The 20,169-nt window shown below is 28.7% G+C and overlaps 1 protein-coding gene across 2 annotated transcripts in view; it reads right to left on the bottom strand.

Moving 5' to 3' along the window:
• The window catches only part of LOC107456144 (techylectin-5A-like), a 38,614-nt gene extending 20,638 nt beyond the window's left edge, over window positions 1-17,976 (bottom strand). Inside the window, exons 1-5 of one of the 2 annotated variants that reach the window (XM_016073949.3) lie at window positions 17,881-17,976; window positions 11,029-11,153; window positions 8,629-8,783; window positions 5,177-5,282; window positions 3,862-4,023 (exon numbers count right to left, since the gene is read on the bottom strand). In XM_016073949.3, coding sequence (XP_015929435.2) covers window positions 3,862-4,023; window positions 5,177-5,282; window positions 8,629-8,783; window positions 11,029-11,153; window positions 17,881-17,882 — 550 coding nt within the window. In that variant the 5' untranslated portion in view covers window positions 17,883-17,976. The remainder of the gene's footprint in view (window positions 1-3,861; window positions 4,024-5,176; window positions 5,283-8,628; window positions 8,784-11,028; window positions 11,154-17,880) is intronic. The other variant, XM_043041139.2, reaches the window with a different exon arrangement.
• Between the last annotated feature and the right edge of the window lie 2,193 nt (window positions 17,977-20,169).

Here is a 20,169-nt window from a genome sequence, read left to right on the forward strand (position 1 = left end):
TGGAGGTTTAATACCATCCACATGAATACTGCTTGTGTGTTTATCAGCAGCCATATCCCGCCCTCTTAGGCTCAACACGAACTCTTTGATTCATCCAAGTGATGATCATATTGTTCATTTAATATTTTAACAGTTACCTTATGCAAATTTTTTGGGGGTTCGCACTGTATGAAATTCGATTCAAAATTTATCATGAGGAGAAATTCTACTTGGGTGCTTTGGCGCCTTTTAACTACAACAAAAAATAATAGTAATAATATTTTAAAATATCAAAACTTTCCTTTTCAGGATCCTTATGGGTGAAAGGAGTATTAAGATAAAAATGTTTAAAAAATTTTCAACATAAGAACAGCAATTTCTCAATTTTTTTTAATATTGTATTTTTAAGATAGTAATTAAAATATGACTAGCTTTGATTGATTTTTCCATGTTTTAAAAATGAAAGGGCTCAAATTTTTTTTCTGTGAAATTATTTCAATTCTTATACATTTTATAACCATAAATTACATTAGTTTTAATCTTCTTTTATTAGCACAAAGGCACCAGCAATTTCTATGCTTTTCATCAAGAAAGAAGCTTAGGAAATAATATTGTTATAACCAGTGCAAAGCCTATTAATAAAAATATTTATTCTGCCAAAATCACCAGAATTCTAGAAGGTTATAAAACAGTTTTTTCGAACTTCAAAAGTACTAGTTTCAAGAATAGCTTACAAAAAAGGAATGCGTATGTTTTCAGTTTTGAGAATGAAGAACCTGTGTTTCAGGAAAAACAATTATTATTTTGTGAAAAGGCTCCAAAGTTTTATTTGTGTATAATCTTTTTAAATCTTGTTGTGTTTTTAACAATCAATTGAAAAATGTGATGTACAGTAATAGCACCAGAAAAATCTATAATAATGAATGTTTAATAATGAATATAATAATCAACATATAATAAAAATATTGATTTTTCTCAAATACTCACCACCATTTACTAATTTGTAAAAAAAAGGAACAGTTATTTTTCCAAATTGAGTTAAACTTTAATCTTTTTATCAAGTAGTAAATGATGTTTGCAAAAAAAGCAATTTAATTATATTGTAAATTTTAATTCAGATGAGGCAGAGTATATCAAGAAATTTAGCATCGTATTAAAATATTGAAAATTAATTTTAGATGATCCCAAATTTCAAAACTGCAAACATTGAGGCACAGGCTAACATAATTTTTATTTTAAATTACTGTAAATTAAAAATAAGTTCGAATTGAATGCACTCCCTTGGTAACAAAAACATACTGTCTATCATATTTTTGAGTGAATATTTTGTATTTTTTTTAATAAATGCTGTGATATGCATAAAAAGTATAATATATTTAAATTTTAAGACTTTGGATAAAAATTATTATATTCTGCCTTTGTATACAAACATCAAAGCGATTGTAAATGAATAAATTATGTTTGAATATCGATCTCCATCTGTATATTTTTTGTTCAAATTTCCAAGTTAGTTCATTATTTTTACATTTCATAATTTACTTCAAATTTATTATTTCCATTGGCCAATGTAATTTACATTGGAATGTTTCCTTAGTTAGAGATTGGGGGTTAACTAATCCAATATTTGTCTACTTTTTATATAAATTTTTATTAGTGAAAGTAATATTTTCATTTTTAAATAATAAAATAATATCAAAATGCATAGTAATAAGAATTTGCTTCAGCCTAAAATTAAAATTCTTTTTTTCTTCTGTTTAAAACATTAGCGGTACTTACTCTATAGCATCTGCTGGTGCTTTAGCGATTGAAATGTAAAAAAGAATTTTAATTTTACATACATCTAATAGAAGAATAGATTTTTAAAGAGCCAAAAAGCAGAGAAAGTTAGTATCATTATTAAATATTTATAAAAAAAAGGGAAGATAATTTAAATCAAATTCATATAAATCAAATTATAATTTAGCTATTCAAATCTATAAAAAAAATTTAAAAAACTATTTTTAATTTAGATGTGTTATGTAATATAGATTTATATTTATATTACATAACACATCTAAAATAATAATAGTTTTTTTAAATTTTTATGGATTTCAATAATTAAATTTTAATTTGATTTATATAAATTTGATTTAAATTATCTTATCTTTTTTTTATAAATATTTAATAATGATGCTATCTTTCTCTCCTTTTTGGCGCTTTAAAAATACTTAATAATGGTGCAATCTTCATCGCTTCTAGTTCCCTTCAAAAATACCAAATCATGGTGCAACCTTCTTCCGCTTTTAGTTCTTTTCAAGACACTGATTTTTCGTTCAACCCTTCGCTGCTTTAAGGTTCTTTCAAATCCCATTTTTTGGTGAAACCTTCTCTCGTTGCTTGGAGCTAGTGAAAGCCCCAATATATAGTAAAACTGAACACCAATTTATGTAGCCAGCAAATTAATACCAATGCTTGGCGCAACGTAGCTCGAAATTTTTTACAGTGTAATACTCTCGATGGAAAAAAAAAATATTGTAAATTTAGTAGCAAATATTGTAAAGATACTGTTTAATTTTCAAGAGAAGTCTTCTAAACAGCTGATGGATGTGCTGGCTGTTACTGTGCTCACGAAGATAAGTCGTTTTGAATGGGGTAGTAAAAATTAGTTATTTCGAAGATTACGACGATAAGTCACTTCGGATTTTATTTACGCGTAATACTCTCGGATAAAAAAAATTATAGCAAATATACAAGTATATATTATAAACATGCTGTACAACTTTCAAGAGAAATCTTCTAAACAACAAATAGGTGTGCTGGCTGTTACTATGGTTACGAAGATAAGTCGTTTAGCCTAGGGAATTGAGGTTAACCGTTTTGAAATGGTTTAGGTTGTGAGAGTCGTGTCATTTGATTATTTTTTAGACATTATAAAATATTTTCTGCTTATTTCCATAGCAGCAGTCAACTTCTCGTTCGAAGAGTTTTCGTGAAAGCTGGACAGTACATATTATTTATTGTTTCCGTAAACAGATTGTAATTATGAAGTTACACATAAAATAACGTGAGATACTTAGAACTCCATGCCACGATACGTGACTTCTTCACGTGGCGCGTCAAGGTGGGTTTCTTAAAAAAAAAGTTGGGGTACTTGCTCAATAGAGTATATGGTTTCAATTTCTAAAAAATGAAAGTATTTAAAGTCGAGAGTATTTAAAGTCTAGAAAATTTGGTATTCTAAGCAGAGTTTAGAATTACTAGAATATTATAATGGTGGTCATATTGAGACACATTGGAAATTAAAAATAAATTTTGTCTCCTGTTAATAAAAAAGTTGTTTTCATTGTTGAAGTAAATGTGAGAAATGTTTAATCATTTATTAAACTTATTTTTCATTCACCAAGTTTCACACTTTTGACTCTAAATCATTTTTTTTTCGGGGGGGGGGAATTAAAACCACATACAGTGCTGATCATTTACACTTAAATAATGATTTTTACATTACATGTAGTATATCATCCCCCTATTATTTTGGGTATGCTTTGTACTTTTATCAACTGTAAAAAACGATTATTCCACTATTCTTCAAGATCATAATAATTCAGAAACGCTTCATAATTTCAAGTAAACCTAGAGCGATATAAAGAATAATTGCTCTGTTATTCTTTTTAATTGCGTGCTTTTGCTTTTCAGATCTAAACAAAAGTACCAATAAATTCCTGTTACCACAAGAATTCTGAAGTTAGTCATCTATTTTTAAAAATAAATAAAGAAATAAAACAAAAAATTCCCAAAGATTTTTTTCTAAAATTACAATTTAAAACTATTTAGATAGAAAAAATTCAAAAAGTAAAAATAATAAACTAGGAAAATACTTTCAACTACTTAACTAAAAATACCGACCTGCAGTTCCACTGAAACCTGATATATGCAGTTTATATTGACACTCTTCACTGTCAATCCAGAAACTGTCATAATGTGCATAAGCAGTCTCACGGTCTGTTCCAAGATCAAAACGTGCAGCATACTTTTTTTGGTTTGTCAAAACATGGATAATATCATTTCCTACAGGAAAAAAATTATTTTTTATAAAAAACAATTTCAAAAAAATAATGATTTTTTCATTTTTTTTTTTTTTAAGTTTTATTTATTTATTTGTTTATTCTATGCCGAATTTTCCGTAATTACGGCCAATAATATGTACAGTCTTTTTAGAATTTAATAAAAACTTAAATGAAAAAAATATACAGATTGGGAATCGAAAATTAACTCTTACAGAAGAAAAAAAACATTATTAGATCTAACAACTAATTACAAATAATTAGTGTGGAAAAAATTGATTCAACGAATTAAAAGTATCAAAATCTATTTGAATGTCGCAGAAAACAGAGAGGAGATAAAGGCGATTATTAGAAACGCCTTCATTATTCATCTGACAAGTCTAGTTAGATCCATCCAAGGTCTAGTTAGGGTTACAGTTAATGGACGGATGTCTTGCAAAAGGCAGGAGGGGGAAAATATTGTTTGTAATTTGTCTCTTCTGCCAAGATTTAAGAGGTGCACCTATCGTTTCAACACGAGAGCACCGCAAGGGTGAATGTATTACTTAATTCAGAACCACACGGATAGATGGCAGTATCAGTCATTCATGAGACCCTTGGTACTTCTCAGCGATCAACCACTGGACTTTCGATTGTGAAGATTTTAAGAACACGTATATCACATGTACTCAGTTGCTCTGAGTGGTATCGAGGATCGAATACAGGCCAATTTCGAGTCTATTATCCAAACACTAGGTTACCACAGTCTCATAAAATATTATTGAGGATGATTATAATAGAGAAGAAGAAGAAAATCATTAAGAGTCTCAGAACCTCTTAGTTCAAGGTCTAACAATTACAAGGTTGGCTGCTTTAGTGATTTTCTTAAGTTTAATACAAACACGTCTGATTGATTGCTCGCAAGAAATGGAAAGGGGGTAAATATTGTTTCATAACTCAAAATTTTGCCCAAGAAAAACAGATGAAAATTGTGCTTAATTCAATCGAAATATTACAACACAAGAATTTTTTCATCAATATTGTATGAACCTGTTCAATGTTTTCAAACGTTCAACTTCAACATAAGAAATTAGAAGTTTCAACATAAAAAGAAATTAATTTAATCAAGCTGACGAATACTGTCAAATTGGATTTAGGAAATTCAAACTTTAACTTACCGAGCCAAAAATCCATTAACAAATTTCCAAATCCTTCCTTATATTCATTCCAAGCTTTATAAAAATAATCAGTTGCTCTTTTATAGTCTCCTCTTTTCTGAATAGCCTGAAAAATGTTTATATATATATATATATATATATATATATATAAAATAGAATTCAGGTTTTAAATACACTAAAAACTTTAANTATATATATATATATATTGATTCTGATTTTGATTTTTCATATATGCATAAAATTTGATAAATAATTAAAAGTCATTTGTTTGCTTTAAATAGTTATATGGTTTAACACTCGAAGTCTTCTTATATGGTTTTGAACTTGGTGGCACATATTATAAATAAATAGAAAATATTTTACTATATAAGTCTTTCTCAAGCCACTGCACAATTTGTGTAGAGAAGATCAATTTGATTCAAATAAATACTACTTTGATTGAAGGTAATTATCTGTTTTTATAAGGACTAAACTAATTCTGAATAAATTAACCGGATTGTCGGATTTACGCAAATTTGCAATTTTTCTTGAATTCACAGCTGTTTTATTGAATAAAAAGTAGAAAAGTAACTCTAACAGTATGTAAAAGTACGTTATTAGGAATAGCAAATTCGTTGAGTTGTAGTAGTTGAGTTTCTTATCTTATTCGAAAGGAACCCAACCGTTCCATAATATTCGAAAGGAATCCAAACAACTCGCAATAGTCAGAAGGAATCGAATGCGCGTTTCACATTTTGTCAACTATCATTTGATATGTGTTATAACTCCTAGATAAAATGAGTATAATCATTTTATATTTTTTCAATCCTATTTTAGACTTCCAACATTCATAGATTTCAACACAGTAACTAGATCACTGTGTGTTACTCACGCATTTATGAATATACAAAGATGTATAATATTTACCAAATTTAACCGTGAGAACATTTAACAACAGGCAATTAATCAAAATTGCAGAGACTAAGAGAAAAGTACAGTCCTGACACGACGCCTGAGACGTGTGATTCTGACGCGAAGGAAAGAAAAATGGTGCGTGAGCAGATTTCTGTGAGCAAAATTACAAAAAAACTTTTAATACTTAAAAAAAAATTTTTTTTCTTCGTTATCGAAGTTGAATAAGTATTAATAACTGAATTCGTTAATAATAGCTAAATTAGAATGATTTTGATTATCAAGTTACATTGTTGCTTTTACTTGATGTAGGTGTTTAATGTGTTCGAACTAAAATCCTTGATTATTTATAAATAAACGTTCTTGTTTTAAAATTCACCGTTTTGTCTATCTACAGTTAGAATAATTATGAATGTGAATATTAACAGATGTATAAATAGGTTGAGAATTCATATTTTAAATAATAACCCGCTTTTAGAAAAAAGGGTCCCAGAAATGTAGAAATCTTGAGTTCTAAGGACCCATATTTTCTGAAGTATAGCCGAATTACTGATATTCACCATTTTTATCAAAGTTACCGAAACAATCAAAATTCTAAAACTAACTTCAAAAATAATATTACTTTAATGAAAAATAAGCCGACATAATTCCTAGAAATTAAAAGCAAAATTATTATTTCATTTAATTTTCCTTTCAAATTGTATAATCATTAATTCATTAATTTATTTTTACGCCGTAACTTTGGCATACGACTGAAAATCATTCTACTTATAAATATTTCCCCTACCCCGCCCTGCCTAAATCAGTTAAAGAAAATTCGAATTTCTACTGCACTTTTATTAAGTTTTTATTTATTTATTTTTTAAAAAAAGTTATTTTTAATTCCCTACGTCAACATGTAATAAATTCAAAATAATTAAAAATAAAAATAAAAGAAAAAGAAAAAAGAAGAAAAACTATAATAAATTAAAAAAGAGGGAAATAATAAACAACTGTGACATAGACCTTGACAATAATTCTTTACGAATCATAGCCGATGCTTTAATTCCTTAATTTTCTGTAGCGAAAAGGAAACTAGCATTTTACGAAATTTGTTTCTATAATTTTATTGCGAAACTATGGGCATTATGTGGGCCATCTCCTTATTCAATTACCATTTCTTTGGCGAAAATATGTGACGAGTTTTTATAGCAGCAAAAAAATTATATAGAAATTTGAGGAGAAAAATTCTAGTTGAAAATTGCATATGGTAACCTAGCAAATTTATCGTGACAGCAAAGCTTTAACTTAAATGTTATTTTAATTTAGTGATTACAAAGAAAAATGGATACTATGGGAGTAAAGTAGCCACATTTAGCCACTGAGTAAAAGAAAGTAAGGTCAAAACTACCCGAATACAGTAAAATCTGGCTCTATAGGAGCACTAAAAAACGCGGTAATTTTTACTGAAACGCTTTGGTAATGATTTTGATATAATTAACAATAAAATATTGTTTTATAATAGATGTTAAAATTTGGTAAAAGGGGAACAAACAACTCTAATATGGTAATTTTATCATGATACCTTTAGAGAATTTCATAAAAACCATTTATTCAGTTTATTTTTCAGTTTTGTATTTTTTACTAATTGTGTGGTAATAAAACTTTAATTTTGAAAAACAGAAATTCCGATAAACCGCTACCAAATGAATGGAAACTGTTATCATATAAATGTTTAAAGTACCGCATATTTTGGGGGGTTTTTTTAAACCAGAATTGGCCGTACCATACAGTTCAGTATTTTCACCAAATTTTTTTCTCCGTATGCACAAAAATACTGTAAGTTAAAAATTTCATAAGAATGATTTAACTTTAACATCATATAAGAAATGTTGCGACTTGGAAGATGGGAAACATGAGCGTGAGTACACGTGTTTTTAGCGATTAATAAAGCTAAGAAGAGCTGTTTTGTGTCAAGAAACAAAACTTAATACAATGAGAGAATCTTTGTAAAGGCCTGGTTTCTTTCAGGAAACGTCGGCGTCAGCTTGAAACGAACGTTTCCCTCTGATTGGCTAGTTTATGAGTTTGACAGCATACGTCATCGAGCGCTCAGCTTGAACGACAACTGCCGTCCAAATCAACTGCANTTTTTCACCAGAATTGGCCATTACCAGAATTAATAATTTCACCAGATTTTTTCTCCGTGTACACAAAAATACTTTAAGTTAAAAATTTCATAAGAATGATTTAACTTTAACATCATATAAGAAATGTTGCGACTTAGGAGATGGGAAACATTAGCGTGAGTGCACATGTTTTTAGGGATTAATAAAACTAAGAAGAAAACAGAGCTGTTTTGTGTCAAGAAGCAAAACTTAGTAGAATGAGAGAATCTTTGTAACGGGTGTTGATGAAATGTAACGAACTGTTGTCTCTGCCACTTAGCATAATACTATGTATAATTATAACTACAATCCAGCAATAAAAGTAAAATGTGGAGTTTGAACAGTTGAATGTGGGAAGATCTTGTGAAACTGCTCTTGGTCATAACTGCCTTTATAAAAAAGTATAGATCTTACCGTCCAACCTCCGCCATCTGTTTCCATGTCGCAATAAACTTTAACAGAGGAAGTTCCGAAGATTCTGCTTTTTGGATAAATGTCATACACTCCACTTTTCTTGAAACCGAGTCTATATATCTCAGCACAATCCACGGGTTTTTTATAAAGGTCACCTATTAAAATAGCACACTTATAAATCAAGGGTTTAGAGTCAAAGTTTTTTTTTAAATTCATTAACTAAACTTTTAACGACGGAAAAATTTTTTACAATTTAGATTCCAACAAATCGGGTAGTTGCAACTCGAGAAGAAGAATACCGCTGAAATGACATGGCTCTGCCTAAACACGTGGTTTTTAAATAACGTGTTAGAGTAATTAGGCAGGCTTGGTTTATTATCACACTGAATGATATTTCAGGGCAGATTTAATTTGGCTTGGTATCAAGCAACGTCACGCGTGTGTGTCGAGCCTAGTTGGCTGCTGAATTATGGAATAAGGGAATGCCATGATTTACTCATGATTGGCTTCGTTTGCAGGGATCGAATTCCAAGTCATTAGAACCTTATAATAAATTCTAATTTTTCATGTCATCTGTGTTTTATAACATCAATGTGTGGTTGTATGAAAGGTGTTTTCCGTTGTTCAATTGAGAAACAACCAATGATAGATTTTGGGAAATGTGGCTTGACATTTCTAGAGTTATCAACTGTAATTGAAAAAATACTGATTTTTTAAAAAAAAAAATTGCAATACATAGTTTATCGTACAAAAATGCCGAATTTACAAAAATCTCCATTTTGAATATTTTATCACAAACATTGTTTTTTTCAATTGCACGGCAGTTTCGTATTGACCATCTTAATAAAATTAGCAATTTTGACCAATAATATTGTAAATAATTTTTAAATGTTGTAATAATTTTTAAATATTTTTTTATATCACTTTCAAAACTAAATTGAAAAGTAAACACAGACGTAAAAGGCATTTTACTTCCACCCTGTTAACCCACTGAGAAATTTATGTCTCATATTTCATTATTTATTAAGAAAATTATTAATATTTTTGGACACATTTTGTTTTATTTTATTCATTTTGTTATATTTATTTTATTTTAATTAATTATTTCAATCACTTCATTTTAAAATGTTATGCTTGAAAATGTTAAGCAAACATGTACTTAAAATTTTTTTAAAATTCAAAAAATATTTACAATTTCAAAATTCAAAATTAGGTAACTAAGTACAATAGGAAAAATTATGGTTTCAATGAAGGAAAGATTATTCTAATTATTTATTAGTTGCTTAATAAATAAATAAATTTCAAACATATATTTCTTTGTAGGTTAACAAGGATGAAACCTTTTTCTGTCTAAAAAGGGTTAATAAAAGAGAGAAAACGTTTTTGTCTAATCAACCATTCCACAACTGAAAAAGTAATCCTGAGAAAACAAAGAGCAATTAAAAGCTAAATTTTGAAAATACCTCCAAGTTTTCTCAGGAAATCAAACTGCCTTTGGTGTATTTATCCTGCTTTTCTCATTTGTTATAGAACAGTTATCGATGATGTTTTCGTTTCTTCCTTGCTTAAATTTCAATTTGCCAATCCTAATATGTGTACTTTTTGGATTTTATTTTTGAGAAGAAGAAATACATATTAGAGAAATGTGTTGACTGAAAAGCAGCATCAGTTCATTTAAAGTGTTAAGGAACATAATGGCTCATGATTATGATACTGATCACTTAAGTGAACGAGCTCAATCCATAACAAAAAAAAATTTCTTAAATGTCACACTTTCCTGGTTTTTCATGTTTTCTCTATGAGTGACAATTTTGCTGAATTAACCGTCTTTAATTTTAACATAAAACCAGATACTTTTCAACCAAACTAAAACTTGATTTCGTAACTTTGACTATATTGCTCCCGCATAATTTTGTTTTATCATTTTTTTTCTGTTTAAAATTTAAATCATTGTAAAAACAAAACAATGTCTGGTTTAATAGAAGAAAAACTAGTTTTATTTAGTTAAGGATACTTAAAGAAAATTTTATTTGTTAAACAATTATGTAAACAAACTAAACACTTTTCATTTATTCATTGAAGATAAATAATAGAAATGAATCTGAAATAAATGCATGATAAAACCTTTAGGTTTTTTTTTGTTCATTTTCAATGACTTTGAATCATAATATCGTCCAGGTTTGCTTAAACCTTATGATGGCGCTAATTTGAGCTATATTATAATTTCTTAAACTTTATTACACATGTTACTATGTCTTAACTCATAAAAAAAGAAAGCATTTTTCAATTTAATGTCATTTTAAGGTTGAAGCAAATGTGAACCGTATCATGGTTCAAGGTAGATATATTAAGGTTCAATATTGAATTGCGTTTTGTGTGACTGCTTCATTGAATACTTACATTCTCGGTGATAATTGCTTAGAACAGTAGCATTTCCCAAATGAGGTTTTCTATCTTCATCGAAGTCTCCCGCTTCAGATCCATAATTCAAAGTTAAAACAATTGAAACAAGGAAAACAGCATACCTATATTTTGTAAAGTATTTTGACTTAACATTTTTAGTATTCAAATGCACCCGAATAAAGAAAGAACATTTTCAAATTGCATGTTTCTAGCAATGCTGCATCATTTTTTATTTTATAGCCGTCGTTGAACTGCCGACCCAATTTTTGCATTTACGACTACTGATGTTCAACTACGTAGCCATGTAATTTTGAACCCAATCCAGAAGACAAAGGAACTCCTGGATCAAGCATTGAGAGAATTTTACCATCATGGAGGACTTTTTGATGGAACTAACCAGCCTTTGCGTTACATGGAGAGGAAGACTTTTCTTTCTTTCCTTCCAGACGCGGATACGTACCTAGGTTAGTAAAACCTTTACCCGTATAATCCGCGTCTGGCCACTATTCCAGTCAACCTCGACCCTGTGCTTGATCAGTGGCAATTATTTAAAATTTCAAAAGAAAGGGGGTTACAGTTTTGTTTTTCATATATACAGAAATATTCATTTGAATATTGTTTAAACAAGAATTTTTTTATAAGTATATATGTCACAGGAAGTGACAATAAATGAATTTTGAAAAGTAAATTATTAAATTAAAGGTTAATGATAATTTTTTTTTTAAACTTCCAGGTTTTAAATAATGAAAAAAGCAATTAAAATGTTATAATAATAAATAAAAAATTGAATAGAAAAAGATATATACAATACTTACAACTTATAGGTATTCAGTCCAAAATATATATTACTTTTTTTTAAATTAAAATTTTAGAAGGTTATCATTATCAGAAAGAAAATTCATTACTAATAATAATTTGATTTTAAGTGTGTTAGTTTGGAAATGTTTTAGCCAGGTTGGTAGACTAGTGATATTCGATGCACGAGTATGCCATGAGGCTGTATAGATGCATTCAGTAAGATAGTGTTCTGGAGTGCCCAGAAGGCTGCATGTACGGTAATCGTTACCTGAGATATTTAGATATTTGAAATAACAGGGAAAAGGACCATGCCCAGTTAAAAACCAGATTTCTTGTTTTGATGGTATCTTCTTAAAATAATCTACTTTATTAATAATTTTAAATAATCTTCTTCCCCTATCTGAATTGTTCCATTAATTTTTCCAAATTTGTGATAAAGAGTTCTGAAGTTGATTCTTGAGATATGAGATCGGGAAGGGATATGGGTAATTTTGTTGTTTAGTTGTCGACAATTTGAGTAGGGCGTCTGCATTTTCATTACCTGTTCTGTCGTCATGTGCTTTAATCCATGTTATAAATGTATTTGTATTAAGGAGTAATTTTTGTATTTTAGCTGAGAGGGAATTTTTCGTGTCTGGGTTGCTTAGAGAGTATAATTCTGATTTAGAATCCGACCAGATTGTATATTTTTTAGATNCATGAGATAAATATATTTGTATTAAGGAGTAATTTTTGTATTTTAGCTGAGAGGGAATTTTTCGTGTCTGGGTTGCTTAGAGAGTATAGTACTGATTTAGAATCCGACCAGATTGTATATTTCTTAGATTCCTTAAATGAAGTTTGTGATTTGATGAATCTAATGCATTCTAAAATAGCAAGTTGTTCAGCTTGGAAGACTGAGTTGTTATTATTAATTGTGTAATGGTTAGAATGATTTATGCTGAAGAATGCGAAACCAGTTCCAGTATTTGTTTTCGAACTGTCTGTGAAAAAATTGTATGGATCTAAGTGATTATAATTTTTATTTTCTACTAAACTGATTAAATTAGTGATAGACTGAGAGGGGGGGGAAATCGGTATTGTTTATTTTTCCTCGTAAGTACTGTATTGAAAATTTGTATTGTTATAGGAAATATCTTTTTTGAGTTGAGTTATGATTGTTGAACACGACAACGACGCAATCTGTTCTGAGAGAGGTGGAAATCCAGCTAATACTTGTAGAGCTTAGGAGTGGAATGGTAGGCTCTGGTGATATTCAGAAGAAATTTCCTTTGGATTGAATGAAATAAATTTTCCTTGCTAATTTGCTATGTTATTGCTATTTTCATCCCGTATTTTCTTTATTCGATGATACGTAGCATTTTCATGGCTTTTAAGAATTCTAGTAAGCTTTTAAAAATACTAGATTAAAATATTTTCTTTCTTGTAAGTTGTGATTATTATAGTATATCAAGTCTATTTTTGAAGAAAGTAAACTATAAAAATGAAATGACACGTTCCATACGAAATCTATATCAATGTGAAAATTAATTTAAGAACCAATTTCAAATGCATGCAGTGTAAGGTAAAAATATAATGGTATTATTCTTATATATATATTTTTTTGAAATTTTCAAGACGCTGCATGCTGCAATAGAAAGGCAAGTAATAGCAAGTCTTGCAGACAGATGCTTGCTGCATTAAAAAGGTGAGAATTGTACTCTATGGTAATAAATGGAAGAATCTCTCTGGAATGGTAATAAATGGAATGGAATATGGTAATAAATGGAAGAATTCTCTTTATTCGATGATACGTGGTATTTTCATGGCTTTTAAGAATTCTAGTAAGTTTTAAAAATAAAAGCTATATTTTCAATATTTTCTTTCCTGTAAATTGCGTTTATTATTGTGTACCAAGTTTAGTTTTGAAGAAAACAAACTATACAAATAAAATGACACATTTCAAACAAAATATACATCAGTGTGGAAATGAATTTAAGAACCGATTTCAAATACATACAGTGTAAGGTTGAAATATAATGGTATTGTTCTTGTATTTCCTCTTTTAAAGTTTCAAGACGCTGCATGCTACAAAAGAAAGGCAAGTAAGAGCAAGTTTTCTTGCTGCATTAACAAGGCGAGAATTGTACTCTATGGTAAAAAATGGAAGAATCTTTCTGTCTGACTGCGTGTCTTTTATGATTCTAGAGGCTGGTGCCGTCCTAAAATTAGGACAGCGGGTACTAGAGCTAATGCCTTCGTTCCTAATACTCATTAAGACATTTCAAATAAACCATTCGAAAGAGATATGTGAAAAAAGGATTTTCTGATTAGTTTAACAACATTCATTGTTATAAATTATTTATTTTTCAAATATTTTAAAGGTAACATCAAAGACGTTTCCTTTCTTATAGGTATCGTGATATAGACGGGGGAAAAAAGAGTTTATTGCATGCTCTATAAAGTTTTATTATTTACAATTCGTTTTAGCAGGTAAATTAAATGATAAATATGAGCGTGGTTAGTATACATGGACTACTTCTCCAAATTAGTATTTCTGAAATTATCTTAAACAACTTGTTTATTTTGTTTATAAATAAACTTTGAAAATGTATTTCTGTAATATTATATCTTTTTAAATCAACGGTAATTCAAATATAAAAAAAATAAGCCGAAGGAAAAAATTTATAGAGAAATATGGCATTAATTCATCTAATAAAAACGTAAAAAAGTGCCATNCTCGCCTTCGAATGAGGCGAACCGGTTCGAATCCCAGTCAATACGAATTCCGCATCCGGCTTGCACCGACCACAGTGCTGACTTGAAATATCCTCAGTGATAGACGGATATTAGTTTAACAACATTCATTGCTTTAAATTATTTTTTTCCAAATATTTTAAAGATAACATCAAAGACGTTTCCTTTCGTATAGCTATCATTATTTAGAAGTAAAAAAAGAGTTTATTGCATGCTCTATAAAATTTAGTTATTTACAATTCGTTTTAACAGGTAAACTAAATGATAAATATGAGCGTGGTTAGTATACATGGACTACTTCTTCAAATTAGTACTTCCAAAATTATCTTAAACAACTTGTTTATTTTGCTTATCAATATACTTTTAAAATGTATTTCTGTAATATTATATCTTTTTAAATCAACGGTAATTCAAATATAAAAAAATAAGTTATGCGCTAAGCCGAAGGAAAAAATTAATAGAGAAATATGGCATTAATTCATTTAATAAAAACGTAAAAAAGTGCCATACTATAATTACTCAACAGGGTCATACTATAATTGCTCAACTAAAAGTGATATTCAATCACTTTTAGTTATAGTTACTAAACGAATTAGAAAAATAGTCTGTAATATAAATGACCTCTGACTAAAAAACAAAACTAATGGACAGATGCTACGCAGTAAAAAAAATTCTACATCAAATTGCAGTAAAAAATACCGGCACTTAGGATGTGTGTACTTTTTACCATAGTATTCATTTTTACCAGAGCATATTACAGAACAAAAAATCTGATATACCGTTATTTTTACAGTAATAATTACCGCATAATTACTGAATCGCTCTAACTATATAAATATTACTTTAAAATTTACGATATGATATTTTACGGTAAAATGGATTTTACAGACGCTGCATTTTTTCAATGTAGTTGATCGTTTAGAAAAACATGCAAACTGCATACTATTACTGACTCAAATGATGCTTAATTAAATTTGTTAATAGACGCTACTGTTATTATGTTGTAGTTTTAATCGGTAGCAAATATTCTAATACAGTTACAATGTATTATACTAGTATATTTGGTACACATAAAAACTGAATCAATTCTGAACAGATTTATAAAAATATACTGTCGAAAGAGATTTTTTTATGGGCTCTCGAAAATGATAAGCATAGGAGAAAATTGCCTGACTGTGCGAAAATTTTGCTGATCAAGAAATATCCTCGAGCTACAGCATCATGCCATATGATACTAAATACAGTTAATTCTTATTGTGAAGGGATAAACTACTAAACGAGTGTTATGCTCAATCTAATTACCATAGAGACACGGAAAAATGCGAGAAATATTCGATACTAATAAAATAAAGAGTTTATGTGTATGCTTTTCTTTCTTATCACTCCAGAACCGTTTGCTCTAGCCCCCCGAAATTTTGATAGTAGTTGGAAGGGAAAATTTCAACCCACGATCTCAAAAATCATTCGAAATTTTCAAATATTTCGTTCTTTAGAGACGGTTGAATTTTTTTTCCCTTTTTTAAGCGTCAGCCATATTTGTGATTAAATTATAGGCTGTTTTACTTTTTCAAAAATTTTAAAAATAATATCAGGGATGTTTGCTAGCCTATAGCTCTAATTGATGAAGTTTGATTCACGTTGTTTAGTATTCAAATACTCTTTATTCGCTTTGTCAGAAAAACTAAATAATCAATTTGAATGTGGTAGCATATAGGTGGACTACGTCACTATTTCTAGAGTCATCTAAAACTACGTGATTATTTTGGTGATAGTTGTGCTGTTAAAACGTGATTTTATAAAACTAAATCACCGAAAATCAACGGAAATTGAATTAAATAAGTTATGTACGGGAAAAGCAGAACTAATAGTGAAATGATGATAGCGAATATATTAACGAATGATATTATGATATTCATTTGGGGAAAACGTAAAAAATCGATAAAATTTTATTGATGCAATTGATGCTAAATTAATGTTGGTACTAGGTAATAATTGAAATAAAAATAAGATGTGTGTTCAAAAAAAGCAAAATTGAAGAGAAATTTTACTGTTTCGTTCAGAAGAACCATAAAATATCACGATACAATTATTGACGCCAATGATACTAATTTTGGTAATAGGTTCTAATTGAACCAAAAAAAGCTATAAACTAAAAAAAAATAGTTGAGATATGGCACTAATTCATATAAAAAAAAATTGGCACTAATGATGCTTAATTAATTTTGGAAATAGGTACTAATTTAAATAAAAAAAAATAGGCTATGTTATAGAATAAAAACTGAAGGTAGCATTTTACTAATTCGCTTAGGAGAAACGTAAAAAATCGCTATAATATTATTGTCATCAATGATGCTTAATTTTGGTAATTGTCACTACTGGCATTATATTAATTGGTCCAGTTTTAATATGTAAGAAATGCACTAACACTGGTACAATGTTTCATATTAGTGTATTTTATGCTTATTTAAATTGCATAAATACTGTTCAAATGATACAGAAAACAGTTGAGCTTTTGATGAGATGAACTTTTAAAAACGTGCTTTGCTTATTCTAATAACATAAAGCAACCTGAAGGGCAACAAATAATAATAACTTAAAAATAAGGAATTATTTCAACTTCATTAATTTTGTCGGTATATAACTTTAGTTTTGTACATGATTTCATTCATCACTGACTTATNAATGCACTAACACTGGTACAATGTTTCATATTAGTGTATTTTATGCTTATTTAAATTGCATAAATACTGTACAAACGATACAGAAAACTGTTAAGCTTTTGATGAGATGAGCTTTTAAAAACGTGCTTTGCTTATTCTAATAATATAAAGCAAACATCTTTCATATTAGTGTATTTTATGCTTTTTAATATTGCATAAATACTGTGCAAATGATACAGAAAACAGTTAAGCTTTTGATGAGATGAACTTTTAAAAACGTGGTTTGCTTATTCCTATAATATAAAGCAACCTGAAGGGCAACAAATAATAATAACTGAAAAATAAGGAATTATTTCAACTTCATTAATTTTGTCGGTACATAACTTTCAGTTTTGCACATGATTTCATTCATCACTGACTTATTGATTATTTTCTTTTCTTTCCCTATCATACGAAGAAAGGGTATTCAGCTAGTAATTAAATGAAATTATAATTATTTCAACTTCATTTTTTCATCTATTATAAGTGTTTTAGTTTTATGAATAATTTTAGTGTTATTTAGTACTAATTTATTGATTATTTATTTTTTTTCATCCCTTGCGGAAAACGGGAATTCAGCTAGCAATATGATAAATATAAGAATAAATTTACTTACATTTTCTTTTCTTTTGTAATCAAGACTGTAGAATAATCTCTGACCTTCTGAAATATAATATACTTTATTTTTCGCTTTATATGGAACGTCTATACACCATCTGTAGTGATTAGAAAAATTCTCAAGTAACGGTTAAAAGACTAGATAAAACGTTTATCGTACTTAGTATTAAATAATCTTGATGAAATAATGAGTTTCAGCTTTTTGCCCCTGTTTCTTGCATAAAATCTAAATAGCTTATGTCTGTAAGTACAAATAATAATCCATTCAAGTTACTTTAAGATACTCGAAATAAAATCTTTAATGGAAAATGGGAAGTGCATTTTATTTAAAAATTTTCGTAACAAAACTTCTATCTATAAGTATTACGAATTCTTTCAATAATTTGAATTATATGATCTTTATTTGTTAGTAGATACCAAGTACCCAAAGTATCAATGCGTCTTTGTTAGGAATCATAGTGATCTATTGCATCACAGAAACCTTGATTTTAAACATTGAATTGGTCCACGTTAAATCGAAAACATCAAAAATGCTGTTCTGAGCCGTCATGGCTTCCAATGTGGTGAACCAAGCTCGAATCACATCAATGCGAATTCCGTCATCCGGCTTGCACAGAACACATTGCTGACATAAAATATCCTCAGTGATAGACGGATCATGTGCTAGAGTCCCCTTGCCATCAGGGTAACCATGTGAGGTTTTCGTGGTTTTCATCTACGTGTAACGCAAACGCTGGTCAAAAAGTCATCCACGAAGGCAAATTTTTCGCAATATTTAATCCAGGAGTTCCCTTTTCTTCTGTATTGGATTCAAAATTACAATGCTGCGAAGTTGAAAATTGGTAGTCATGAACCCAAAAAATTAAGTCGGCTGTTCAACGACGGTTATAAAATAAAATAAAACAATGCTGTACTGAAGTTCGACCTTTCTATTACTAATTCAAATATAATCAGAAATATAAAAGCATTAGCTTGTCAATTAAAAGAAAACTTGTGAATTTTTAAAAAGAAAATTAAATGAATTTTGTGACATTAATTCGAATTAGTTTATAATTAAGTTTTTCATAGCTCATTAGCAACATGCATTTAAAATTTTTATCAGTAATTTATGTGTGAAAATGATTAAAATAAAATACGGAAAAAATTCATTAAGGAATTAGAAATCAATATTATTCTCAAATTATCAAAGATTAAATATATGATTTCTTTAAAAATAGATTAGATAAAGAAATAATTTACTACAGGCTCACAATAAATGTTCTCGAGCTATATATTTTGTAGACCGCACCTTCCCTTTTGACAATTCAGTAATCCATGAGCTGTATTTTTTTAATTTTGAGAATGAGTTCGTCACGAAATTACGTGGTTTGATTCAAAACGTGAACTCTCAAATACACGATGAAAATGTTTCATCTGAACTACACCGCAATGCTTAGTATTCCCATGCCCAAATCTAATATTCTCTATCTCTAATCAAGTATTCCTTATCTCTCACGTAGATGATCGAAACTGGAATGACTAAATATTTCTTTACTTTTTATTAAATTCGTTTCCTTTAAGAAGTGACGATAGCTATGACGAAATGTTCGCTCAAAGCATATGCCAGGAAACGGTTTCATCAAAAACAAAGAAAATTTTGCAAAATTTGAGTATCCATTTCTTAAAGTGCGTACAAAATTTCCAAAATTTAAGAACTTGTTATGAAACGTAACAAATTGTACTATTTTATTACTGATATTCTTAATCTTCTTCAGATTTAAATTTTAAACTTTGACTTTTTAAATGATTATTTTATGCAAATTAATCACTTAATAATGCATCATTAATCATTTTATGCAAATTAATCACTTAATAATCATCATTAATCATTTTATGCAAATTAATCATAAAATTAATGCAAAAGTTACATCCTTTTAACATTCTTCTGCGACAAGATATAGAACGTAAATACGAAGAAGAGTTTAAACAGATGCTTTAAAATAATATTGAGGAGTCATATTTAAAAATGTAATAATTCAATTTATTAGTCCATCATGTTTATAAATCCAGACGCAGAATTTTAAGATATTGCTGATGAATGTAAATGAGCAGAATTTGTCGAGAAAGTTTCTCGTTGTTTTTTATTATGATGATGAAATACAAAATTATATTAGCTAAGTGTCTGTTGAAATAAGAAATTCGTGTCTAAATTATATGCAAAAAATACACATTAGAATAAGCAAAAAAATCTCATTTTGAATATTTTTTAAATTATGTATAACAATAAATGATGATATGTTTTACGTTT

Source organism: Parasteatoda tepidariorum, chromosome 10 (assembly GCF_043381705.1).
Source record: "Parasteatoda tepidariorum isolate YZ-2023 chromosome 10, CAS_Ptep_4.0, whole genome shotgun sequence".
Classification (NCBI taxonomy): domain Eukaryota; kingdom Metazoa; phylum Arthropoda; class Arachnida; order Araneae; family Theridiidae; genus Parasteatoda; species Parasteatoda tepidariorum.